Source organism: Pygocentrus nattereri, chromosome 27 (genome assembly GCF_015220715.1).
Source record: "Pygocentrus nattereri isolate fPygNat1 chromosome 27, fPygNat1.pri, whole genome shotgun sequence".
Lineage (NCBI taxonomy): Eukaryota > Metazoa > Chordata > Actinopteri > Characiformes > Serrasalmidae > Pygocentrus > Pygocentrus nattereri.
In genome coordinates this window covers 4708962-4736279 of record NC_051237.1, presented here as the reverse complement: position 1 = coordinate 4736279, position 27318 = coordinate 4708962, and the positions used below count along the sequence as shown (strand labels likewise).

Below are 27318 nucleotides of genomic sequence, written 5' to 3'. Positions count from 1 at the left end.
GCTTTGAAAGTGCAGCCGCCGACATCTTGATGTGATTTAATTTCAGCAGGATTTACTACTGAAATCTCATGTCTTAAGCGATTGCCCCACATTTCTCAGCCAAAACTGCACATTTACTAAGTCTTAATTCTTAAATGCTCACAGGGGCCAAATGACCTACGTCAGTCATGCACGTGCCTTGGGCTTGCAGTAAAATGAGGGCAAGTGCATAATGGACACACGGTAACAGCCATAAATACTAGCCTTTTTCTGTGAAGTTGCATGTTTACTAATATCCCCAGTGCTGACCCATCAAATAGGTCACTGGCTGGACCACAAAGTGTCTTGCCGTATTTGTTTCATATCTTCTTAACACAACAGAATGACTGCTCTGACCCGTGGCTGACTAAAGCTGACCCAGTTGTGCACACGCAGGCGGGGAAAGTAGGTGAGCATGTCTCTTCTGGTAAGACAAAGGTAATGCAATCCCTCGTTTGTGGAGCCATCTCTATAAATCCACTCTGATCTCCCTTTCTGGACACTGGGCAAGAGATGGGAGGGGCTGGCAGACAAGCATGTGACTTTGTTTAGGGCAGAGACAGATTTACAGTACTCCACTTAGTCATCCCAGACAGAGTCTGATGGGATGGGATTTTAGCTACTCCCAATCTAGATCTTTCGCATGAACAGTAAAGACAACGTGATGATTATACAGCATCAGAATACTTTATGGTTTAAAAATGAGACATAAACAGACATCATAAACAGACCCAACAACAGAATACATAATGGGACAAATCACGCACTCATTCTCTCTACTCATAAGTACTGCTCTAGCTTACATGTGCATTCACGCTACACTAAACACATTACAGTATGTCAATCGGTTACTTTTGATGCATGTTCAGTACAAACATTATTACAGCCAATGGAATATCACAAGTCTGACTGAATAACCTTTGTTACAGACTACATACAATATCAACAGTAAAAATCAGTAATAAATTGTATGTTTTGGAAGCTGCACTGTGTGACAGGATAAACCATAGTTCAGCTTTTTCCCAAGTCAACTTATTATTATACCCTAACAGATTTAAGATGATTTGTTGGATCAGGCTATGCTGTCAGATTTGAAGAGTAGCTACAAAGCTAACAAAAATGATTAAATCTACCCATCTATCTGTTTCATAGGAACAAACAGCAAGTATCTGGCTACTGTAGATTGTAGATGCATGGTACATGAAGCAGTATTTTACTATATTTCACCCCAAGCTCATTTGTATCTTTTACTTAACTGGAGTGAACAGACATTCTTTCACTGCTTTACTTGATTTGTTGTTTCAAACTTGTCAAAAACAAAGGGCATAGTTTGTTGCTGTCCAAACATTATTTGTCATTTGAGTACAGCAGCTGTCCTTTATATTTTGTCAAAATGTCATGATGAATGGATCAATAGAAATGCTCCAAAATTAATTTGGATTCATTTAATTCATACGAACCTATACTGAAAATGAAGTCTTTGCTTTCTCCTATGAAGTTGCCATTCTACAGATACTTTTTTTCCCATCTCTTTTGTTATTTGGTTGTGTTTTAGGTTTTCAACTGACCATTAGGTATGTCTCGATTGACCTCCTAAAAAATATTATGTGTAAAAACAAAGGTGAATTTTGATGCCCATCATACTGATTTTTAGCGATAAAAACTTGGTGTAATGATGTTATTTCTTGCCTATATTTTTTGGTTTATTGTTTAAAAAAAGTGTTTTGTGTTTGAAATGTTTTACATGACTTTACTGACTTTCTTCATAACCTACCGATGAGGAAATGCATTTTATTTTTATTTTATGCCATTTGTGTTTGTTGTAAGAGGCAGGCAGGGGAATTCTGTCACATGACACTAAATTTATGTGTAAATGCATTGCAGGTTTTGCAACATTTCAAATACTGACAAACCATGTGTTTAGTAAAGTGCAACAGAAAAGAAAGAAATAATAAATTCACTGACAAATGTTTTGAAGCTTTAAGACAGTTTTCGTAAAAAAAAAAATTCTTTGGATGGAAATGTAGGTAATAATTTACAGAACTGACCTCTGAGAAATTATCAATTTTACAGGAATCAAGAACAGTTACACCAGGTTCTTTAAAGCAGGCCTGGAAAATGGCAACCAGGGGGAAATGTCAACCAGTGTACAGCCAAGCAGTGAAAGACAGTCTGCAGTCTCAGGTTAAGGCATTAATACCAGAGAGCTTAGCACTGAAATACAGTACAGTGGTTCCTTTAACATAGTTTTGCATAGCTCTTTATATAAAACACTGCAAGTGTTGGAATACGTTAAGCAGAATGAAGCTGGGGAAGACTTCAAAAGACTTCATGTCACTCATAGTCAGACTACCTGAGCACACTACATGGCTATGTCATAGCTATACTATGGTACTGTGCTACTGTCTACTTTTCAATTGTTACAATGACTGACGTAACACAGAATGTACAACATGAATTAATAAGAACGGTGTGCGAAGGAACGTGGCATGCTGCCACTTGATGAATGGCAAAAAATCTGAAATAACAGGATTAATAGCAAGCTTTAGCTTTCATATAATTTTGCATTTTATGTATGTAATCTGCAAACTATAGGAATTTTATTCCTATAGTCTTCATTCAGATTAAATCAAACAAAGAGAGAAATGTATGAAGCATAATGAACATAATCTTCTGAAAATGGCCAGAATCCTTCATCAATTACACTGCACTGATATATCCTGTAGTGCATAATCTTTCAAACTAAATCATGCAGTATTTGGAACTCTTGTATTGTCTGAATCCACCAAAAGGTCATTATTTTAAATATGATGTTATCAAAAGATTTAAATCTGTTCTGCTGCATTAAATATGGGATACTATTGGTATAAAAGACCTGGTTTTCTCAGAGGACATGATTTAGGATTGATCTGGGTTAAGTTCATAGGTTTAGGTACATGTTTTAACCACAAATTGGGTTTCTTGAAAGTCTTCTCACAGTTTAGTGTTAATACAAATACAATGTTAGATGAAAATACCCTGGTCTCTACATTCAGTGGGTTCCTGGGTAATAGCCATTTGAAAAGTGCTCTTAAATAACCCTCATTTATTGCACTCTGTGCCTTTGCATTTTGCAGGTACTTCTGTGGACGGCAACAGTACTGAGAAGTTCACAGTATTAAAAAAGGGAGGTCAGTGCTGTGCATAATCACTGGAAGTGCAAATCAAATTGGAGCTGACACACAGCACTTAGGCTGCCAGGACAGCTGTGCCTTGCAGAGGAAAGGACATGTCAAAGTCACACTACTGCCTTCAGGGAGCAAAGAAGGAAAAAAAAAAAAGTCACAGAGTAAGAAGTAAAGGGCAATGGGCAATAGTGATAGAGAAATCCTTTCTTTGGAGGGGATTAGGGATGAGAGCAGGGGACTCTGACAGAGGAAAATGTCTGTCTCATGCTGAAACGTACTGAGGAGGTGGCTCCTTCGGGGGAATGGCAACAACTTCTTCATAGGGCGGAAGCAGCACCTGAAAACAATGCACAAAACAACACGTTAGTATATGATTTCCAAATATGTCATGTTATTGATGATATTTATCCGTGCTTCTTGTGCACTTGTGCTAAAAAAAAATATCTGCTTGGAATAAAACACTAAACACTTCCATATTATGCTCAATAGTCTCAAACAATGGTCCTATATATCTCACAACTTTGCAAAATTTCTTGTGCCTTCAGATCAAAACAAACTAGGAGACCTACAGTAAGGCACAGACTAATGCGCCAGCTAGCTGTGCATTTTGCAATGAAAAAGCACAGATAAAGCACTTTGGTTTGTACAACGCTCATAAGGAAAACATTTCAATGAGTAGTATTAAATGCACACTACAGCTGGCTTGGTGCTAATATAGAATCCCCAACCCCATAGACGCACTAGCATTAATTAGCATTATTAAAGTGGTGCTATTTAGATCATTTAATTACATCCTTCAGTTTATGAAAGCATCCGCAGAATCCCTATTAAAGTTATGTGCAAATTATAAGTTTTGCTGATTTTCTAAATGAAAATAAGTTAATACGTCCTCTACAGAGAAAAGATATCTGCATATGTACAATTCCTGTTTATTTGCAGAATTTGACATATAGAAAAAGAAAATAAAGCGTAAATATGGCTGTTTTCATTTTCATCTCAATTAATAAATAGAAATTGTGCTCTAAAACTTCACCATATTTTAGTTGGTTCTCTGTAAAGGAAAACCAACTAAAATATGTTAATTTGACCAGTGGTGCAAATTAGCAAAGGTTTGGGTCAAATGCACAAATTTTTTCCACTGCGCACGACAATCAGCAGTGATCACATGTTGATAATTTTAGAGACATTTATTTACCTCAATTTTATTTTCAAAAATTATTTTAGCCATTAAACTAATACAACCCCAATTCTAATGAAGTTGGGACGTTGTGTAAAACAAATAAAAACAGAATACGATGATTTGCAAATCCTTTTCAACCTGTATTAATTGAATACACTACAAAGACAAGACATTTAATGTTCAAACGGATAAACTTTATTGTTTTTTGCAAATATTCATTCATTTTGAATTTGATGCCTGCAACACGTTCCAAAGAAGTTGGGACAGGGGCGTGTTTACCACTGAGTTACATCACCTTTCCTTTTAACACTCAATAAGCGTTTGGGAACTGAGGACACTAATTGTTGAAGCTTTGTAGGTGGAATTCTTTCCCATTCTTGCTTGATGTACAACTTCAGTTTTGCGCTTCATAATGCGCCACACATTTTCAATGGGAGACGGTCTGGACTGCAGGCAGCCAGTCTAGTACCCTCACTCTTTTTTCTATGAAGCCACGCTGTTGTAACACATGCAGAATGTGGCTTGGCATCGTCTTGCTGAAATAAGCAGGATGTCCCTGAAAAAGACGCTGCTTGGATGGCAGCAGATGTTGCTCCAAAACCTGTATGTACCTTTCAGCATTAATGGGGCCTTCACAGATGTGCCAGTTACCCCTGCCATGGGCACTAACACACCCCCACACCATCTGAGATGCTGGCTTTTGAACTTTGTGCTGATAACAATCCAGGAAAACAGTCCTTTTCTTCTTTGGCTCGGAGGACACGACGTCCATGATATCCAAAAACAATTTGATTTGGGGTGTTGTTGATGTGACTGGCAGAGTTTTAACTTGCACTTGTAGATGGAGCGACGAACTGTGTTCACTGACAGTGGTTTTCTGAAGTGTTCCTGAGCCCATGTGGGAATACCCGTTACAGAATGATGCCGGTTTTTAATACAGTGCTGTCTGAGGGGTCGAAGGTCACGGACATTCAATGTTGGTTTTCTGCCTTGCCGCTTACTTGCAGAGATTTCTCCAGATTCTCTGAATCTTTTGATGATATTATGGACTGTAGATGATGAAATCCCTAAATTCCTTGCAATTGCACATTGAGAAACATTGTTCTTAAACTGTTGGACTATTTGCTCAGGCAGTTGTTCACAAAGTGGTGAACCTCGCCCCGTCCTTGCTTGTGAACGACTGAGCCTTTCAGGGATGCTGCCTTTATACCCAATCATGACACTCACCTGTTTCCAATTAACCTGTTCACCCGTGGAATGTTCCAAACAGGTGTTTTTTGAGCATTCCTCAACTTTCCCAATCTTGTTGCCCCTGTCCCAACTTCTTTGGAACGTGTTGCAGGCATCAAATTCAAAATGAGTGAATATTTGCAAAAAACAAAGTTTATCTGTTTGAACATTAAATATCTTGTCTTTGTAGTGTGTTCAATCGAATGTAGGTTGAAAAGGATTTGCAAATCATCGTATTTCGTTTTTATTTATGTTTTACACAACGTCCCAACTTCATTGGAATTGGGGTTGTAATATTATGCTTTGAAATGTGCTTTCAACTTGACTATCTGCCTTTCATAAAGAACAATGTTTACATTAAATTGTAAATATTGACCTTGATTAATATATGCTTCAGAATGGGGGAGGCCTCGAGTGGACGGTGCTTAGATCAAAAGGTTAAGATTTAATTATACATAGCCAATATCACAGGATAATATGGGACCATACTCATTTAAGACTATTCTGAATTGGGGACATCTTTTGCGACTGTCAGGAAGGAAAGAATCAGCCTTAAAATCACGCTCAGTTATCCTGTGGTGTAGGCCAGCCATTACACAGCATTGTAAACATATACTAGACGTAAATTTTAGTTTATATGAATTTTATTTTTATTTGAACTGTTCCAATCTAAATATTAAACATTACATACTAAGTTGTTCTTCATCATTACCACTAAAGCTGAAAATCAGTGTTATTTGATGAAATTAATACCAGTGTAGTGGAATAAACAATATATCGCTCAGCACCACATAGAAGGGATTTTCCTTCCTCTCTTTACTTTCATCTCAGAGCTCAGTGGTTTTAACTGCAGGGCATCATGTGGCTGCCCTTTGACCTTGAACAAAAACTAACAGAATCAGAAAGATAAGCCTTAACAGAGTTATAAAACGAGAGTTAATTTGAAATGCACCCAGAATATGCTCAAAGGGGATGCTGTTCTAACCTTGGAGGGGGGGGGTCCAACCGCATCAATGAGAGGATTTCAAATGAACTGGACAAGCACAGCCAGTTATGTAATGGGCTGGAACTGAAGCGCGAGAAAGCCCTGTTTTTCATTGGATTTTTTTTAAAGCAGCTAAACACTTAACAGGGTCCAAAGCTCTACTGCAATCTATTTAACCAATGCTGACAATCCAGTTACTTCAGAGAGCTAATGTAAAAATAAATAAATATAAAATGACACTGTCCAAGGGCTATGATGAGGCAGAGGCAGTGAGACAGGAGCTAGGATTACTTGTGGCAGACACTGTAGGGGATTAGTCCGAGCAGACACAGCACAATGCCCTCTTTATTACTCTCAGTATACACCCCGAATAAACTCCACGATGGACTATCATGATAAAGCATGTCAGAAGATCCATCTCTGCCATAGACGTTTGTACCAAGGGACAAAACTCTAAGAGTCAGTCTCCTAGACAGGGTTTAGGCCTAGTCCAACTCAGCATTCTGAATGGAGATTCTCCACTGAAAAGAAAATGTACACCAGGACTAGACTTAATCCCATCTGGGAAACCTACCATACACACATAATATGTACTAGTTACATGCAGTTAATACATCTTATATTTAATGTCAACAAAAACGTGTAGACTATGAACCTGAGGATGTGTCAGCATTAAGCTTCACTATAAAACTGGGGTGGTCAGATCAAATGGGAATGAAATTTGCCTGGCAAAAAAAGCCACTTGAATGAGGAAAGGTCACTTTGCGGTGAGATAATACAAGTAAACTTTGACTCTGCAAACTTGGAAGCGTGAGCCAATAGAGATTAAGACATTTCCTCACAAATGCTCTTCAGACAGGATAACTTGTCACCAGTACTAGGTTGCCAAGGTGACAGGCCGGTGTGATCTTATGTTTGTTTACATGCACTTCCTGTTTGAAAGGATTTACAAAAATAAAGGAATTCAGACCAGGACTTTCCACAACTTACATAAAATCCCACTGTACCTTTCAAATGGAGCTACTCAAATATATACTTACAATTCATTCATAGTTTATGAAGCCTTTTATCTTGTTATATGACTGTGGGATTTGAATGTGCAATTAAGCAATGTAGGTCTGAAGGTGCACAACATGACACAGTAATGTCCTTTAAATAAAGTCCTTCACTTACTGTTGTGTCATTTGTGGTGACATAAACCAAGACCTCTGTGGTGCCTCTTCCACTAACGTATCTGTAGCAGTTCCACACACAGGCAATCAGGTAAGCCTAGAAAAAAAACATTTGGAGGTGCTTATTTATCATTTTTTTACTCAAAATACCCAACATGCTGGTGTCTGAATTCATGTCAAAGAAAAAAGCCATACTACTACTACTACTACTACTGCTGCTGCTAACTAGATGGACAATATGACAATATATTTTATCTTTATCGTAATATGTTTTGTTATTGTGATAAATTTTGTTGTCACGATCAAAAATATGCTTTTTCTCTAAGCACATCATGAACATCGTCATTATTTCAACACTGAAAAAGTGCGTTTCATTACAAAGAGAGTACAGTTAGTCCTGTTTAACTATACTTTATTATTAAGGACACTTTCATTGATGTAAATGTGTCAAGCCTTACCTTAAAGGCCAAGATGCAGCCGATGAAGAGCAGAACTGCAAATACTAGGCACATGTTGCTTGTGGACATCAAGTCCTCTTTGTATGGAAAGGTCCCAGGCTGTTACACAACACGAAGACAGAAACATTCTGTCAGTCACTGAATGTCACAGTATCTGTTAACAAACAGAGGAAGTCCTCTCTGACAAATGAAACACTAAACAAGCATGATCACACTCACCAGTTGCTGAAGATAGTCCTGGATGGTGTTCGGGTAAACCACAACACTTATTGCTACCAGGGTGTTAAGAGCAAAGTCAAAGATTTGGTAGCAGAAAAATGGAATGATCCAAGCAGCATGTTGCTGTAAAGAAATATTACAATGAATACACACTACAGACTAAGTTTTCAAAATCAAAATACAGACTAAAATCTCTAGTTAAAATAGCCATTCTAATAAAAAGTCAGTTATTTCAATGCAGTCATCACAACAAAAAACAAAAATGAAGACTCAAGTGGACATGATAATGTGGCTGATTTTGAGAGAATTGAAAAAGTGGATTACACAAATGAATAGAATAATTCTAATTTATTATGTCTTCTATGTAACTTGTGTTAGTGAGCATTTCTTTAACACATCTTTGCTGTACCAGTCAGTGTTTATTAAAGAATCAGATGGGTGACAATAAGCTGAGCAAATAAATTATGCAAAAATCGTAAAAAAAATTAAAAATAAAAAAAGCGCCTGTGACGAACAAAATAACACAAAAGTAACAGAAAAGAAGCAAAAAAAAAAAAAAAAAAAATCATGCTTTTAAGACTTCACTGAAGAAATTTGCCTAATGTGCTGCCAATGCTTATGAGAACCAACTGTTTGTCAACCAGACTGAAACTCTGCTTGTGCAAATTTAAAAAAAAAAAAATTTGCTCCCATATACACTTAGTGTCTCTTGTTCCACAAGAGGTTGGTTATTTCCCTTTTCTCCATCTTAACATGCTTAAATAGCAGATGATGTTTATTTCAACAATACCTTATAAGCACCATAGGTTGCCATCCCACAGATCAGGATCATCAGTAGGGAAATTGCAGCAGCGATGCACATGTCTGTGGAAGAAAACGGGGTTGACGTCAGAATCAAATTTAGCCAGCAGAACCCATTCAGACAGACAGCTGATTCTGTTTCATGTTAAAAGTACATTTCATGTTGAAACAATTCAGATTACTTATTCCCAATTCATTTTTACAAAACTGAAAATAAGGTATAACAATAATTGAAGATTTGATTCATAATTAAGGGTTAAAATTTACATTTTCTCAGGATATTTTTCCAAAATTTAAATGAACAAAAGTTACAGTATCCATGTTGCTTCTCATCTTACTAATGAAATCAGAGGTCTTCCAGAAAAAATAATTATTTCACTTCTCCATACAAATCAACCACTTCAGCCTGGACAGGAATTTTCACTTAAAGTGCTGTATATCTCCTAATCTACACAGTTTTCACATGTGAAACCACTGCCTGACACCCAGGGATTACAAGGATTACAAAAATATAATTCATTTAGGATTACGTGCAAGCATCTTGAAGCCTGACGCCATCAGGAACATCTTGGTACAAGACTGCAGCACTACCTGGCTCCAGGAGATGTGTGGTGAAGCTGCTTTATATGTGTTCATAGATGTTTTAATAATCTGGCTGAGTGATCAGTTCATCCTAAGCATCCAAACCACCCTTTACACTTTGGCCAACCGTACTTCAAGCACATCAGTATACAAAAGTTATGACTTAAGAACTGCTGAAGAAGACAATAAGAACCAAAACGTTTCATTGCTCACAGGCTAATGCTCATTTTCTTGTGTCGTGTATGGTTTCTGACATTCAACACCTACAGTGAAAAAAGCAATGCACTGAATTTACCTAGTGCAAATGTGTACATCATTTACAGATGAATAAAATATATTACAATAACAAAATTCTGTTAGTCCCTTTTCCCCTGTTCAAATGTCAGGAGGGATCCAAAGAACAGGTATTATATTGGTGGTGGATCATTCTCGGTTGGCCGGGTATCTTTGGTTGGTGGACTATTCTCAGTCCAGCAGTGACACTGATGTGTTTAAAAACTCCAGCAGCACTGCTGTGTCTGATCCACTCATACTAGTACAACACACACTAAAACGCCATCGCCACGTCAGTGTCACTTTAGTGTTGAGAATGATTCAAGACCCAAATAATACCTGCTCTGTGGGGGTCCTGACCATTGAAGAACAGGGTGTAATTGTTGAACTACCCTGACCTTTTGACAGCCCTTATCAACTTTTAGGTCTGTTTAAAGGTAAATCTACATGCTTTAACATAGCGATTAGGTGCTTTGGTTCCCAGCAATCTGGTTTCTCAATAAAAGGAAAGTCTAACATTGCGCAATTTATTCGGTGATATCAGCTTCAGCATCAGATGTAAATCAAAAGAACTCTTTACTTAATCCTTATGTGGTGCATAAGTTGTCCATATGTTCAATATAGTTTGTTATTGACTATTAGGCTTCTTGTGCCAATTTGGCAAAAAGCACCCATTAAAAAAAAAATCCCAGCACAAGGAAGGCTGAGCCAACAGCTAGAAAACAGAACTTTAATCCTTCTTAATTAGGGCAATCAGATTTAATTAAAGTCACTCATGCCACAGCATGCAGCTCTAGATGCAGCTATACTGGCCCTTCCTATAGAAACCTTTCAACTATATGTAATACTGGGTGGTACACTGTGTGTTGAATATCTTGATTATCTGTAACCATAGGTGCCGAACATGGGTGTCACAAAACACTGATTTATTTCTATAAATATGATAAATGTGTTTCATTACTAAGTAACAAATGAAACTGTATCAACAGTGTAAGTCAACAGTGCACTCAGTCCTAACGTGATAATATGAATCTGCAATTAACTTTCATCATCTGACAGCCCTGCCTACGTACTTTTGTAAAGGTATATATTTATGCCCCCTAACGTGCCCCTTGTTGCTGACCAGTCAGGATAAGTGATAAAGCAGCACTGGTTCATTTTTTAAACTGCTATGCATCTGATGAACACTTGCATTGTATAGAATAATTAGATAAGGGCTAACTTACTTGCATCGTCCATGACGTCCAAATCTGTGCCAAGTTCAGCACTAGTGAGGTGGTAGTGGTACTGGACCGGGTCATTTAGAGCAGACAGTAGGATTAACAGGACTACTGCATTGATGAGCTGCACAGGAAAGAGGGAATCAGGGAAGTCTGGTTAATCTGCAAGTGGGTGTACAGGAATAAAACAATAAATAATTACAAAAATGAAGGTCACCCAGATAGGAATAAAAGTAACCTGTGTCCCAGAGTCTGATACTGATAGCAACATGAGATAAAAATTTCTCTATGTAAATGTTTCTACCATAAATCATCATTTACTGTCTGCTTTCTGCCCTCACCGACTTCAGTATGGAGCCACAGCACAAATGATTTGATCCTAAAATAAAACATCTTTTAGGATGTTCATGTTTCAGTGTGTGACACAATATCACATTTCCGAACACAGCAAAAGCAGCGCATCAGTTAGGCTAGAGGCTAGAGTTAAAGATCATTAACCAGTCATGCCGAAAATATTCTTGTTACATGAATTAAACTGAATGAGTCCAAATGGTAAATGTAGGGATTGGCAATATGACAATATGTTATCGTTATTGATATAAATTATGTATTAGTATTTCTTAAAAACTGTATGCATCATATAAAAGACATTTATAGAGAGCCTGTAAACATCAACCGTTATTGTAGTTGCTCCTTTTAAAATGAAGAAAAATAAAAACCCCACACTCATAGGCCTTCATATTTTTTTTTTGATTTAGCACTAGTGGTATATTTTAGCATTTTGTCAGTTCTAACTAGGGACAACATGAGTTTTTAACATCATTGTGATAAATTACATCACTATGTTTTTCAGAGCATATCATGGTTTATGTACATTTTTTCTAAAACACTGAAAACAACTGCTTGTTTCATTGCAAGTAGAGCACAATTAGTCTTGTATAATCATTTTAATCACTGTACACATACACCAGTTTTTAAGTGTACAGTATTTCTAAATGTGCCATTGCTGGTTCTTTTTTCTTTGTTCCGCCTTCGCAAATCTCAGAATAACAAAATATTGTGAATGATGTAAAAATGACTTGAAGCATCATGATGTTTTATTTTTGCCATACCCTCCAGCCCTAGTCCCAAAAGCAGGAAAAACGGAATATCGTGTGTGATGCATGTTGTGCACCATGAAAAACAACTCACTCCCTTCTGAAAGAGCATGACAGAGGATGATGTGAACAAACTGGCTTAAGCTGGTCAGAGCTCTGGTTTCCACAAAAGAAGCTGAAACGTTGGACAGCTCCATCAGCTCTAGCCCAAAAAATCCAACCGGTTTAATCAGACCTCTGTTAGGCTTCTTTACGTGATAATCATTTGATTTAAAAAAAAAAGCAGCTCTATCTAAAACCACTGACAAAGCTAGATTTTGTGCGTGTCTGCATTCTTCAAACGGGAGGCGCTCAGCAGTTTTTAGGTCACTGTATTATTCTCATGTCTTGCCGTGCAAAAACAAGGCTGGGACTGGAGGTGCTGATTTTTTGCTTAAGGCAGCCAGTTTGTTCATATTATAATCAGCTCTCTTAATGTTCCCTCCGGCTCCACAGCTGAGTCACAGATTTAGGTAAGAGGTCAAGGATTTGACTCGATTATGGTGCTATTTAAATACAAATAAGCTTTCTAAGATAATCTTAGACGCGAAGGTTAAGCTTCCATCAGCAGTGACATCGTATGGTTTTAACACAAAACTACTACCTACGTACATGCAGGGGTATTAAAGAGAACTGAGTTTTGTTTAATTTACAGAAGCCGGACTTCACAACCGCAGAAGCTTCTAGTCTTCTTTTTCGAATTTTCCGTTCCACCTTAAATGGCGCAGGAGTCGCGTTCAAGCTGTACAGGCTACACGGCAGCTAGAATGGAACGGCCAAGCCATTTAAGGTTGAACGGAAAATTCGAGAATAAACCAACTTGAGCCTCGCGCTGCAGTTTGTGTGGAGCTCTAAACCGCCATTGGAGGGCAGTGAACAGAAGACCTATACAAAACTGCTCCAAATCTGGCTTTGAATATAAATGAATGCCCACATCTCTGGCCTAAAACACGCAGACGGCGCGAAACTGCCCACTGCTTCAATAATTAAGCGGCGAACTGTGAAAAATCCCGTTGTTTACTGACCATGTACCAGATGCCCAGGATAATGGTGCCCGTCCGGACATGGCAGCAGAGGCAGCAGCTCGTCGTGTACCATCTGTCCCACGGCGAAATCATCTTTTCGTCTCAGAGAGCGCAGCTATTGCATGTATGGATGTTTAGGGTGAAGTGGAGTCACCGCAGGGAGCTGATCTTCTCCTCCTTCTCCTCCTCTTCCCCCTCCTTCTCCTCCGGGCTGAGCCCAGTCTCCGCTGTATAGCACGAACAGCAATAACAGCTCTTACGGCTCCAACGCAGCTCAGCCAGCTCAACTCACCACGTGACCATAGAGGGGGATACTGGGACAGGGACTGATAGCAGTAGACAGCAGGAGCAGTTAGACAACCAATCAAAGCTCTTCTACCAGTGCCGTTCTAAAACCAACCAATCAGCGCGCTTCCACAACCAACCAATCAGCGCACTTCCACAACCAACCAATCAGCGCGCTTCCACAACCAACTCTCCTATAATCAATGAGTGCTCACGGCCGGAAACGAACCGTGCTCGAATATACACTCACTGGCCACTTTATTAGGTACCCTGTACAGTATGTAGATTGATAGAGCTACACAGAACTTTACTGATCACGGAGGGAAATTGCAGTGTTTCAGTAGCAAGACATATAATTACACCTAAACTTACACATACTATGCAGAAATATACAACATAGGAATAAATCTTGACATAAGTTAAAGTACAAGATAAATAAAATAAAGTATAAACGTATATCTAATTACATATTTACATGGCATCTGAGACAGATTCTAGATTCGCTGTATTTACAAGACAGCAGGCACTGAGTGGTGTGAGGTAGTCTAACGGCACATATTACAGACGACTAACTCTGAGCTGCATCATTATTGTAGTGTAAAAGTATGTAGTGTAAAGTGCATAGTGAAAAGTGTTAGTTCAGTAATTGTGATACACTGCAGTGTGTATTAATCGAAGAGGAGATACAGCGATGTGGTTCAGCATTGTATCTCCTCTTCGATTAATACATACTGTGAAAAATTCACCCTTTGTTTATTTACATTCATTTTTCAGCATCAGCAAAAAGCAGAAAATATATATATAAAAGAGGAATCCCACTGATCAAAATCTCTGTACAATCACATTGTCAATATGTAAACAAAGCCATTCAGAGTGGTTTGATGTGAATTGCTCCATTCTACTGAAGCTCAAAGAGCTGGAATTGTTCACAGTGGCGGTGATAGGAACCAGATGTCCAAATAGTTTAACGCCTCTAAAACTCCCTTAACAGAAAGGTGTCGAATGAAATGGTTGTGACACTGTTTGACATAGTTCTGATATGAGGTTTTGGCCTAAAATGTGTATTCCTAAATCCATTCATGGCGGAGGGCTACACGCAGGTCATGGCCAGGCAAAACGGTCCCCAGTTTTATGGTAAATAAAATGACTATATTTGTGTTGTTGACACTGGGACCTCTGGTTCCTATCACCACCACTGTAAAGAGATTTGAGTCGGTAGGTTTCTGCTATGCTATAAAAACAAAATTAACATTACTCACTGCAGACATCATCTTATGAAGCTTTCGATACCCATTCTAAAAGCTTTTTTCTTTAGCAAACAGTGTAAAAGACAACACTTTTGTAGTGAACCACAAATATTTTTCAAGTCATTTTTTATAGTCTTCTTTCACACTTGTGGTAATTGCAGAACTAATGTATGTGCTTACAGTGGGTATTCATGAATTGTATGCTTAGCCACTTCAAATCATGTTGCTCTTTAGTTGCTTATTTAGAAGGTGTATGAAATTACAGATTTGCCTGCATTGTTTTGGTTTTTTCCCCAGAGCTGATATTACTGCCTAAAATTCACTTCCAAAATAAATACGTTTATTCAGGCTGAGATAATGCTGAGGGTGGAGTGCTCAGTATGTAAAAGCAGAGAACAGATGGCCCATGCCAACAAGGATACAAGCCCCTTAAGCCACCATGAGCAGCAGCTTCATCACTGCGTCAGGGGATTTTCTGCTGCTTCTGTACATAAAACCCACGGCAGTAAAACAACATGGTGGTGCAAAAGATAGAAACGTTCTTAAACTGGACCAAATGGATGCTTCATGCAGAGCATTTTTTTTTTAACCACCAGCTGTCATTTTATCAGGCTAGAGCCAAATGAGAAGATTAAAACACTGCCACCAAATGCTCGAGGAACACAAATTTTTGTCACAGTTTAAAATCATTAGTAAACCACAAAAGGCTAGCAGGGAACTGCAGCGCCGCTTTGTTTTTCAAATCAAATGGTACTAGCTATTTCACAGTCCTGCATTGTCATGAAGGTACTAACAGAGTTTTTAACCTTCTCTCGCATGCTTGATTACCACATTTTAACCGTTGAAAACTTCTCAGCAAGATGTAAAACTTGGTAACAATGACATGTTGCTGCTTACTATAAACAATGAGACAAATATAACTACAGTGATGGAAAGAGGACTCGAATAAAGGAGCAACAACTGATGATGTAATTACCTCAATCTGTGAAACATGGCGGAGGTAGTGCCACAGCTTTGGCATGTATGTAGTGAATTGGCACACTTGTCATTACTGATGACTTAAGAAAATGAATTCTTAAGTATAAAGCATCACTTCAGCTGCTCAGATTCAACAATCTGTAAAGACACCAGATGGAGGTATATTGCTATAGATATAATACATAAATGGTTATACTGTAGCTCAAACTCCAAGGCATTTTTATCCTTAGCCAGTGAAACTAGAAAATAAAGGACCAAACGTAAACTGCATACACACGCATCTGACCAAAAAAAAAAAAAAAAAACAACCACCACACACACACACACACACACACACACACACACACACACACACACAACCACCACCACACAATATCTTGTTCCTGTTAAAATCAACAACAGATGCTGAACTTTGGTTGGAAAATTATTTTCTGTAGCAGGAACATGAATGAAAAAAAAGAACGAATGCTTTGCAAATCCTAAATAAGGAGGACAAGTCGTTACATGAGATTCAGGTAACAAATTGAAAAATGCTAGATAAAGAATTTCCTTTAGGAAAATATCTGAACCCACACCAGAGCTACAGGGCTGATCATCTATTTGGTGGCTGCGGTCACTACAGACGCAGTCACTGTGATTCTCCTAAAGCACAGAAATAACCACACAGAATAGCAATGATCAAATGTTTTATTTATTTTTAACAAATCAACATAGAAATATTGCATTGACTTCAGTAAACATGATCATCCATTAACCAGAGACATTGTATAAATACATCGGTTTAGTCACCTCTCTAATGAAAAACTAAGGCAGATGTCTGATTCTAAACCAGAGTACCTCAAATACATAGGATCTACCATAGTTTACAAAAGTGACCATGGGATGAACAACCAGTCAACTCACACATGGATGCATTTAAATTCAAAGGCTCAAAGCCCAAAATATAAAACGGAGGGAAATAAACAAAACACAAAAAAAAAAAGATACTGAAAAGGGGAGTACAATTTTTTTTTGATCTAGCAAAAACCGCAGTATTGCCAACAGCAATACCCATTTCAGGATCATACTTTAAAGCCTTTATCCAGAGTAGTACTTGTATGAGTAGACAATGAATCTGGATGCGTATTCAATTACAATAAATGGTTAAAAGATTCGTGCAGCAGTAAGTGCAGCTCTGACATCAATCAAAATGATAAATCCACACCTTTCGTTAAGAAGACAAAATCAAGACAGATGCTTACACTACAAAGAACAGATTAAGGCAACAGCTTCCTGATACGGATACTATTAGTGGCATGGAAGAAAAGCTGCTCTTACCATTTTAGATCTCTCACCAGTAAAATCACTTTGACCTACTCATTACAAGATATCAAAACAAAAATCAAACAGGAATTAAACGTTCACATTTCAATAAGATCAAAAAATAAGGAAAGAGAGACTTTTACAACCTTCAGCACAGTGCAATTAAAGAGAATTATAGAAAAAAGCCCTTATTAATTCTGTACATATGGCGTGGCTTTTTCTACGACAGAGGTTGCAAGAGAGGAAAAAAAAAAGCTTTGAATTCTAACAGATGACAAAGGTAATGCAAAACATCTCAAAAGGTGTGTACAGGTCTACAGACAAAAATGGAGGGGAAGAGAAAAAAAAGCACTGAGAAAATCTGTTTAGTGTTAGAAAAGTCTCAATAGTAATTTATACTCTCCTTTTGTTCCAAGCCAGATCAATAAAAACACAGTAATCTCTCACTGCCTCTACTGATGACTAAAGTACTTCATTACAGCTCGTACTGACTCGCAGTGCCTCTCAGTGGCTTCTAACACTAACTGCTACACTGCAATACTGCTGAACTCAATTCAGCGGTACAAAAGTGCCACAGGAAACAATCAAATGGAAAGCAGAAAAGTAAACGTTCTCAAAATTCAGCAATTTCCCAAATGATATTAAACTTCTCAGATTCAGGTTAATACATTTTGCAAAAGTAGCAGTTGGAAAATAATCTTTAATCTGCTGCACTGCAAGAGTAAGAGATGCCAAGGATAATCATTCCTCTGCAAACTTCAGTGTAGCATAGTGCACATAAGTTGTCTGATCCTTGGATAATTCTTTTGCTGTAATTTTCTCTTTTTTTTTTACTTTTTTTCTCCTTTTTTGACTGAGCGGGTCTAACTCGGTGTTTATGCTTTTTTGGGATTTCAACTCCTACAGCAAATAACTTCAGTATAAAATTCTGTACTCTGAGATTATTGCATAAACATTTTTGTCAATTATTTTGCATATCATGGTTCATGTTTCTCTTCTGGCCTTTTTCTTTTGAACCTGCTTCGGTTGTTCCCAATTCTGCTCAGTTTTCTCTGTGGAAGTAAAAATAGTTTTATTTCAGCAAGACAATCAGCGCTCTACCAACGATGCACAATATACCAGTACATGACCAAACACACTGAACATTTCATCTAATTAAACTCTCCATACCGATTTTATTTACATGGACTTCATGGTATAAGCTTTCAATTTCAAAGACTACTACTTGAAATGCCTCCAGAATAAGGCAGTGAGCAGTGCAAGTTTTTTTTGGTTCTAATTGTTAATGATGGTGTTCATATTTCAGTAAGTTTCTGGTTAAACAATAATTCTGCAGTTCAGTCTCGATTCTGTGCAGTGAAGGCAACATACCTTCAGTTGCTTCCTTTAGCTATACAGCAAATTGAGAAGTAGATGGTCTGTTGTCTAAAAATGTGTATAGTCACAGTTCAAAAGTACTCACTCTGACTGGCAGGTGGCAAGACATTCTGCTTGGCTGGTTCCTCCTGTGGAACGTGAGGACGGGGCTTGACAGCGCTGCTCTCCGCAGGTGCAGGTCTACCCTCGGCATTCACCTACACAAAAAGCCACAGATCTGAATAATCGAAGCCCATGATGAACTGTAAATACAATGCCATGAATAATAAAATAAGCAATTTGTCCTCCAAATTAAAACTTAACCTCTCAATTAGGCCTAAATTTTATTTATATAGTGCCGGTAGTTACAACAAATGGCTGAACATCAAGTTGTTATACCAGCTCCTTTGTTGATTAAACCATAAGTTAGAAGCTTTTAGTTGAAGTATGTATGTATGTATGTATGTATGTATGTATGTATGTATGTATGTATGTATGTATGTATGTTTATATATATATATATATATATATATATATATATATATATATATATATATATATATATATATATATATATATATATATATATATATATATAAACATAAACACTCACTGATTAGTAAAATTGCTCTGCGTGTTCTGTACATTTTTATTCCATTTCATGTTTGTCTTATTTGATTAAGATTTTATTTTACGTGCCTTTGTTTTGTAAAAGAGAACTTTTAAAAGCAATTTATTTCATTTTCTTTTTAAGAAAGGCTTCTGGTTTGTATTTGAACATCTTGGAACAAAAAACATACAAAATATGTTGTAAGTATGAAAAACAATTTAATATAAATACAGAATAGAAATACAACTTCTCAGGATGAACAGTGACACAAACTGAACTGTGGACCAAAAACTGGGTTGGGGTGGGAAATAGTACGTTCCTTGTGAAAATAATAACTGACAGGTGCCTTTAAAAAAATTTTAAATCAGCAACTTTTACCAAGAAATTTTACCTGGGAGGCAGTATTTTCATCCTCTGGTTTCTTCTTCTTTCTCTTCTTTCTCTTGGACTTGCTACTTCCAGAAGGATCTCCTTTCTCCTTTTCATCCTCAGAATCCTGCAACTGAAACACATACCAAACACTAAAATACAATCACTTTTACTCAACTTTCTGGCTTAAAATAACTACAAAAATTCAGCGAACGTCAGTCAGGGAATGCCAAAGCAAGCTACACATTTGTTAAGTGTCCCAAAGCAGTAATAAAGGGAAGTGATATGCTGGAACCAAGGAGTAAAGTAGCAGCTAAATTCCACAACACATAAAACAAAGTGTTTGTTAGCTTATTCATTGAAGAAGAAAAATCTAACTAATCAGTCACTTCACTCTGAAGTGATGCAGCTCAGTGTGCTACTTCAAAAGGTCAGCCTTTACAGTAAATATCAAGGTCAATCTTACTGTCACAGCATGTTAGGCTTACAGTGTAGCGCATGCACAAACTTGAAATCAAAAGGCAAATAGACCAAATCACATTAAAACCCAATCAATCTTTTACTTCTGCCACTACTGCAGAACTCGCAGCAGTACAACAAGTTTTCAACTAACCTTTGGCAGCTGAGAAACAGGTGTCTGTTGAGTAGCAGGTGTCTCAGCTTTGGCCTCCTCATAGTTCCCCCACACCTCAGTTGGAGCATTCCAGTCTGAACTTGGATCCGCAGCTCCAAGACCATCTGAAATTATTAGTGTACTCCATTTACTGCCTAAACTACATTCATAATACAAGCATTTATGTTGACCTGTCAAACACTGATCAAAACGTGCGCTAATAAATACACTTATTCATCTTACTGAATCCAGACCACTGGACATCAACAGCAGGGACAGTTTCCCATTTCCCCATGTCAGTAGCAGACTGGGCCACAGGATTTCCAGCTAAAACAAAGTGATCAAATATTTTTGTGTCTTATTTTAATTACTATCTCCATTACAATGGGAATAATACAAGCTATGCCTGCAATCTTTTTTAATCATTTCACCCCCTTACATCCTGCATTCTGTTCACAATAACAGAATTTAGAAATATCTCCTTAAATTTTAATCCACGTCTATAGTTGTCAGTGGACACAGATTTGAATCACATATACGGATCTGAAGCAGACAAAATGAATTGCAGGCCGAGTTAGAAACTGAATGAAAAAGTAATAAAAATGTCCTCTGCAGTCCCCTAAAACTGCTACAAACATTCAGTGTACAATAAAACCTCAAATTTGTTTTTAGGTATCAGTATTCAAACATGATTCCTAGCTCATGATTCTCAGCTCTGACCTACTACTTTGACTAATGCATTTTACCACATGCTGCTACATTTGCACTGCTATATTTATCATTAGGCATACTATTTTGACTGACTTGGCTTAGATCAAATTTTAATTTGTGAAGAAATTACTGTACTAGACACCACACCACTAAGCATGACATATCTTTCACCAAGGATGAGCAGTCTGACTGAGATCAAAGTGTTACTACACTTTGCTGAGCTTTTCATTATTGTAATATTTGAAATAAGACATTTAGAAAATAATGACAAATCTGTGAATTAGATTTTTCTACGAACAATATACAATTAAAGCTTAATACCAGATGAGTTTAATCCAAGCATGGAGAATTTCACCGTGTTCAGTTCCGTCTTAATTCTTCCATCCATGTTAGCCCATGACCCTACTAAAAGCAGAGTAATGCATTGCATTTACAGTATATATACACACACATGCTAAAGCAAGAAGGATTTTATATTATTGGCCACATATTAAGACATTATTAACTCTAAGCATGAAGCTAATGTAAAGTCCACAACTGCTTTCGTATCTACAGATTAGATCATTAACACTAATGTTTTACCTTCTGATTCTTGCCCCCAAGCCAAGGGTTCGGAGTTCCTGTGTCCAGACGTTTTCACGCCAACAGACCACTTCTTACTGTCTGAAGCACTTACTTGAGGTGGAAGCTTGACTGGCTTTTCAGTCCAACTTCCACTGTTCACAGGATTCCAGCTGGGTGGTGCTACAGTTGAGAGAGATTTATATGACATTTTTTCTATGGAAAGTATTAGCAGAAATACTTTAGTTTAAAGCATTTAATAGGGGACTTCCACAATATTACCTGCTGCATCAATGTCCACACGCTTCTCAGCCTTCTCAGTCTTGTCAGCCTTCTCAGCCTTTGAATTTAACAATTCTAAGACACACACGGAACATTTAAGCATGGTTCTTTCTTCCAAAAATATAAAAAATAAGGATGTCTGACAACACAAGTATTTTCATCAAGATCTCCATTAAAGTCAATAATTTATCCACTGATCCAACGAAAAGCCAAAACTAATATGGTACAGTTCCAAAAGAGCTTACCTTTGTTCTTTTTGGTGTTTGCAGGGGCTGAAACCACAGGCTGTTCTGTCAGCTGGCCAGCATGATTGCCACCTCCAGGGCTTCCCGAGTCGTCACCAGGGCCCTTGTCCTTCCTGCGCTGCTGACGCTTCTCACGGTTACTGACCTTGGTTTCCCAAGCACCTTTCAAAGAGAAATTGAGATACATGCTGAAATAACATTCACTCCACTGACCGCATTTCCCAATTTTGACACCAAACTGTCTATGCTACTAAGAATAGTTACCACTGTCAACTGCCACATCAGAGACAAGTGGCCAATACTAAAAACACTTATCGCACAAGATCTAGCCTTGCAACAACTTAATTTTACCTGATGATCCATACAGGTCACCCAAAAAAAAAAAAGAACAACAAGAACAAAGCTATCATTAAACAGTATGAAGAACATGGCTCCTACCAATGAGAGCATAAAGTACCTCCTTCTTCTTCTTTCGGCTGCTCCCTTTAGGGGTCGCCACAGCGGATCATCTGCCTCCATCTTGCCCTATCTACTGCCTCCTCTACTTTCACACCAACCATCTCCATGTCCACCTTCACTACATCCATAAACCTTCTCTGAGGTCTACCTCTTCTCCTTCTGCCCGGCAGCTCCATCTCCAACATTCTTTGACCAATATATCCACTATTCCTCCTCAACACATGTCCAAACCATCTCAACCTGGCCTCTCACCACTGAGCTTTTTTCTTTTTAACTTTGTGGGAAAAAAAAAAAAAAAAAAAAGAATACCTTGTGAAATAATTAGGTACACTGACAGTAATAGATTAGATTCAGCTACTTGACCAACATTAAGGCATTACAAGATAACTTACCTAAGCAAACTTTAGTGGCTGTTATTTAACCTTTGATTTGATGTTTTATCTAATGCCCATGACTCAGCAGGTAGTTAACTGGATAAACGCCATGAAACTAAATACTTAAATGCACCTGTTTTTACTCCACGGAGAATAAGGGTCCCTACTCTAAACTTCACATTATGTACTGGCTTCACTGTGGCAGAAACTGATACCAAGTTTCACACCTTTTGAAACTGAGGATGTTAAAGAAAAGGTTTGGCAGTTGGGGGGGGGTCTACATAGTTTTCTTTCCTTTTATTTTGCTTCTTAGTCTAAAACTGGAGCTACAAGGTTAATATTGCTAACAAACACTACAAATCAAGTCACCAAATCTTTTCATTAAACCAATGCCCAAAACATCTTTCAACCCACTCAAACCACATCCAGCCGTCTATTAAGATCGCTCAGAGTGGTCGGTGTGGTTTGGTATGAACTACTGTGAGTTATACAAACTAACAAATCTTCGACATGTAGCTGAAAGCCTTAAGGCAACAGGTTTTGACTAGAAAGGTTGCCTGCAGTTTTGAGCTACACTAAAGTTCCCCTCCTTTTATTTTTTGTTATTAATCATTCCTTTAAGTATGCATTTAGTAATATCAGTACACATTTAAGTTCACAAATACCTTCATCAGGCTCCTTTCCATCTGTGGTAGAAACACTTTGGCTTTGCTTCACCTCCGGTTTTGTTTTCTTCTTACTTTTCTTGGCCTAAATACAAATTCATAAAGAACTGTAAAACACTGTCACAACATATTTCACTCTTCTATTCTGTAGTGCAATGAAACGCCATAAAATGAATAATGTTAGGATGGTTAAAACCCAGCGCTGGAGAAAACGACTTCTGGGTTAACACTTCATTCGCTATATCTGGATGTCCAGATGACCACACCGACACTGATCCCTGCAGACTTGGTCTAGGAACGACCAGGAGGTGAGACCATAATCCCCCCGAATTACCCCACCCCCCAGATATACGTACATGATTTAAAGAGCGGTTATCAATGCACTATTGCAAGTCGATGTAAACCACTTACTTTATCAACTTTGTCAGCAAGTGGTTGGGCTGGTGGTGGTGCTGGTGCTGCTGCCGCTGCCGGTGGTGCTGCCGCTGCCGCCACTACTGGCGCCTGTTTAGGGGCCTCCTGAATGACTTTGATTTCTTCTCGATGCTCGGGAGCCGTCCTGCCATTTGGCTGGGTCTTCTGATGCGGGGAAACGACAAATAAACACTCATTCAAATAATGTATAATTTTTACCCAGCCTCGTAACACGCGTGTAAACTCCTATGTAAACCTTCGGCTATGTAACTCAAAACGTTAGCCAAGCCAACCTATTTCAGAAGTAGTTAAGGGTGGGTTATCCGAATGAAGAGTGAATCAACTTGTGCTCAGCACAGAGCAGAGAACACAGAGCCTTTCACACAGCCACCATGAAAGCTTAAAGATCAAGCGCTAACCCGTGCTAGCCCAAATTTGCTAGGTCAGAGGCGGCTTTCGAAACTTGCGTTCACCGCCACCTTGTTAGCTTAGCATGCTAGCTAACCAGGCTAAATATGGGGGATAGGTTAAGTTTCACGCCGTCCGTTGACAATATGGCGAACTAGAAACCGACTAATATGACACTCCAGCCTCGTAGGTTCAGTCTCCCGTGAAAACACGGGCGTGATGTGGTTGATATCACTGCTAGTTAACGTTACTTAAAGTTCTAAAAGGTAAATCAGTCGTGTTTTTTCTCTAAAATGGACTCCCCGGGGTGAAGGACCCGTCTCCTCGGACATGCTCTCATCAGAAACCCGCTGTAACGCTTTTACTGGAGAGCGGGAGAGAAAGAAAAAGACCCCACAGTCTAAACCGACACGGTAACGGTACCAGCTGAACACCTCGTTTTTCACAGTAACGATGATCCCACAGGACAAATGAGATTAATAAAAATAACCGTGTAACTAACATCGGATAACAGTCAACGGCATCTCCTGACCAGTTTCTCCTCTGCGCTTCTGAACTCGGTTTTCTAAGTGGCAGTTTCTAAAAACTATCATTATATTGGAACTGCTGCAAATTTCAGCGTTAAAACTTCAAGTTACTGTCCCGGCAGAAGCCTAAATCTGTGAAGACATTAACCATCCTCTCAGAACAACTACTGAGACGAGGCAGTGGATTTACAGCCGATTGCTTAATTGGTTAAACCTATATGTGGCTGTTTACGGCTTTAGTTAACGGGACTTAATCTGGGGAATGCCTTCCTGGAAATCCCGCCTGCACTGACTTGGTTAGTCTGAAAAAAAATAAATAAATAAAATCAACGAGACTGAAGTGCACTTTTTGTTCGAATTTCCCCGTTCCACCTTAAATGAAGCAGCAGCTACGCTGTTGGTGCCAGATAGAAGAGGCGCCAGAATGGAAATGCTACTCCATTTAAGGTGGAACGTGGAAATTCGAACAAGAAGCTGGCGAATAGGAGGCCAGACAGCCTCGTAAAAACGGGGAATAAAAGTCTCCACTTTTTATGTAAATAGAAAAACTAAATATTTATTTTCATGAGTTTACTATACTGTAAACAACACTGAAGCCTGGAAATATTAGCGAAAATGCCTTATAATCTCTTTTCTACTAGACAACGGCGACCTAAATCTGTGAGATGACAAATCTCTGAGCCGCTGAAGTTTGAGAGTGGTTAGTTAGCCTGCGCCGCTAGCCTGTCTGTAGGTAACGTGCACAGATTAGAGCAGACGGGGAACTGGCGCTGCGCACCTTTTCGCCCGCTTTCTTCTTGCTCTTTTTCTTCGGTTCCTCAGTTCTGACCGTCTTCGCCAGCGGGGCCTTGCCCCTATCCGTCACGGTAGTAGCCGCTACAGTAACGTTGACGTTAACGCTGCTTTCCTTCGTACCGGTTCCCCGTTTTCTCCTCGCAGCTCCGCCGCAGGCCACGACCCACCACACCGCGACCAGGAGCCCGATCAGCGTCGCGGTTATAATCACCCACGACGGCCAGAGCTCCGGGTTCACGCCCAAGTCCAGCCCGAACTCACTGTGGAGGAAATGCAGCCCAGAAGACGCGAGCCGCCGGAGACGATCCGATACGAGCTCGGCCTGCTCCAGCGCTGCGGCTCGCCAGGTCGCTGCCATCTTACCGCACGAGAACGCGCGCGCACGCACTCATACGCTCACGTACTGGAGCGCGCACGTACACGAGAACGCGCGCGCACGCACTCATACGCTCACGTACTGGAGCGCGCACGTACACGAGAACGCTTACGTTGGCTGGCGTGTTTATGCGGAGAGCATTTTCAGTATTTGTAGTCAAATTAACGCCCATTTATGCCCAACAAGTATTATAGAGATCAAAGAAGCTGTTTTGATTGTTACGTGGTTAGTAAATTAGGTATGTTATAGTTTGTTATAGTATGAACTTTTAATGGTGCCCGTCAGATTTTTTGTTAACAGTTAGGCTACTTGCAATTTTCATACATTTATTCACAATCAAATTTGAATTTAGCGTTGTCTGGTGATTCAGCCTGACCTAGGCAGTGATTTGAACCACTGGTACCAGTACATAAGGAATGTAAATTGCTATGCGTGTTTTTCTCTCTGGATGAACCTAGAAACCAAACTCATGTTCTCCAGAAAAAGTATATTAAACAGATTTTTTTATGGGGCCACATGACTTAAGGGACAGGTGCGCCAACATAGGCTCCCTCCTAATTTCCTTTGGCAATATTAACTGTTTGTGAGAGTAGTTGTCTCACAATAGGATGATCAGCAATACACCCAGCATAGAAAACACATACTGAGGTGTTGGTATTTCCCAGGGCTGCACCATATGTTGTGATGTTCACTAAAGCTGTTGAATATTATGATGACCATATGAGAAGCGGTAAAATCTTAAAATAGTGTGCCCCTGATTGGATGTGCTGCCAACACTTCTTACTTATTTATTTTGGTTGTGTAAACATAAACCTAACTAACCAGTCCATTAAGCAAATATATATAGCCTGCGAAATGTGAGTTCCATGAGGTCCAACAGTCCAAAAACTCAAAAATAATAATAAAAAAGAGTCCCTGATACTCAGCAGTCATATAGCTTTTTATTTTTATGTTTGCATTCAGGTTCAGGTACAAAAATACAAAATATGCATATTTTTATTTTCAATCCAGGTAAAAAAATCAAATAAGTATTTTATTCTTAAAAAAGCTTATCATGCAGATTTACTGTGACAGTAACTGTTACAGTTTCATGTATTACCATACAATCTGCATTTTGCACACAATGGTGAGAGTGAGAATAGTGATCCTATTTTAAGCATGATTTTATTTTTATACTTGAATGATCATTTTACACAATCAGAACTGCAGTTTTTAATTGTGGCTTCACTATTAGTGGTTAACTAAACTTGTTTTTTTACATTTCTTTGTGCAGTA

At 38.6% G+C, this 27318-nt stretch overlaps 2 protein-coding genes across 5 annotated transcripts; both read right to left on the bottom strand.

Annotated features, from left to right (window-relative positions):
- Positions 1 to 683: 683 nt before the first annotated feature.
- laptm4b (lysosomal protein transmembrane 4 beta) lies at positions 684 to 13785 on the bottom strand. Its single transcript, XM_017693459.2, has 7 exons — positions 13467 to 13785; positions 11312 to 11429; positions 9220 to 9293; positions 8430 to 8552; positions 8211 to 8309; positions 7754 to 7849; positions 684 to 3522 (listed from the first exon to the last, which is right to left on the bottom strand). Exons 1-7 carry the CDS (start codon positions 13557 to 13559, stop codon positions 3448 to 3450), a joined length of 678 nt encoding a protein of 225 aa, XP_017548948.1. The 5' UTR covers positions 13560 to 13785; the 3' UTR covers positions 684 to 3447.
- A 2864-nt stretch (positions 13786 to 16649) lies between these two features.
- Positions 16650 to 26062, bottom strand: mtdha (metadherin a). Of its 4 annotated transcripts, none has more exons than XM_017693439.2 (12): positions 25651 to 26061; positions 23935 to 24102; positions 23524 to 23608; positions 22026 to 22187; positions 21781 to 21855; positions 21520 to 21681; positions 21259 to 21339; positions 20470 to 20553; positions 20227 to 20351; positions 19636 to 19746; positions 18741 to 18852; positions 16650 to 18330 (listed from the first exon to the last, which is right to left on the bottom strand). In XM_017693439.2, the coding sequence occupies exons 1-12, from the start codon at positions 26023 to 26025 to the stop codon at positions 18263 to 18265; spliced, it is 1608 nt and encodes a 535-aa protein (XP_017548928.1). In that variant the 5' UTR covers positions 26026 to 26061; the 3' UTR covers positions 16650 to 18262. The 4 variants fall into 4 exon arrangements, with proteins under 4 accessions (XP_017548928.1, XP_037391421.1, XP_017548920.1 ...); XM_017693431.2 differs by having other exon boundaries at positions 16655 to 18330; positions 21259 to 21342; positions 25651 to 26059; XM_037535524.1 differs by lacking the exon at positions 20470 to 20553 and having other exon boundaries at positions 25651 to 26062.
- Positions 26063 to 27318: the final 1256 nt, after the last annotated feature.

Excerpts from the sequence above, each read along its gene's own strand:
- mtdha (XM_017693431.2), bottom strand. The coding sequence starts at position 26,025 with ATGGCAGCGACCTGGCGAGCCGCAGCGCTGGAGCAGGCCGAGCTCGTA. Across the intron at positions 21,856-22,025 it reads AAACACCAAAAAGAACAAAG|AATTGTTAAATTCAAAGGCT; the intron begins GTAAGCTCTTTT and ends TGTGTGTCTTAG. Across the intron at positions 20,352-20,469 it reads TGTCCAGTGGTCTGGATTCA|ATGGTCTTGGAGCTGCGGAT; the intron begins GTAAGATGAATA and ends TAATAATTTCAG.
- laptm4b (XM_017693459.2), bottom strand. The coding sequence starts at position 13,559 with ATGATTTCGCCGTGGGACAGATGGTACACGACGAGCTGCTGCCTCTGC. Across the intron at positions 9,294-11,311 it reads GGACGTCATGGACGATGCAA|ACATGTGCATCGCTGCTGCA; the intron begins GTAAGTTAGCCC and ends TTTCTTCCACAG. Across the intron at positions 7,850-8,210 it reads GCTGCATCTTGGCCTTTAAG|GCTTACCTGATTGCCTGTGT; the intron begins GTAAGGCTTGAC and ends TTTTTTTTCTAG.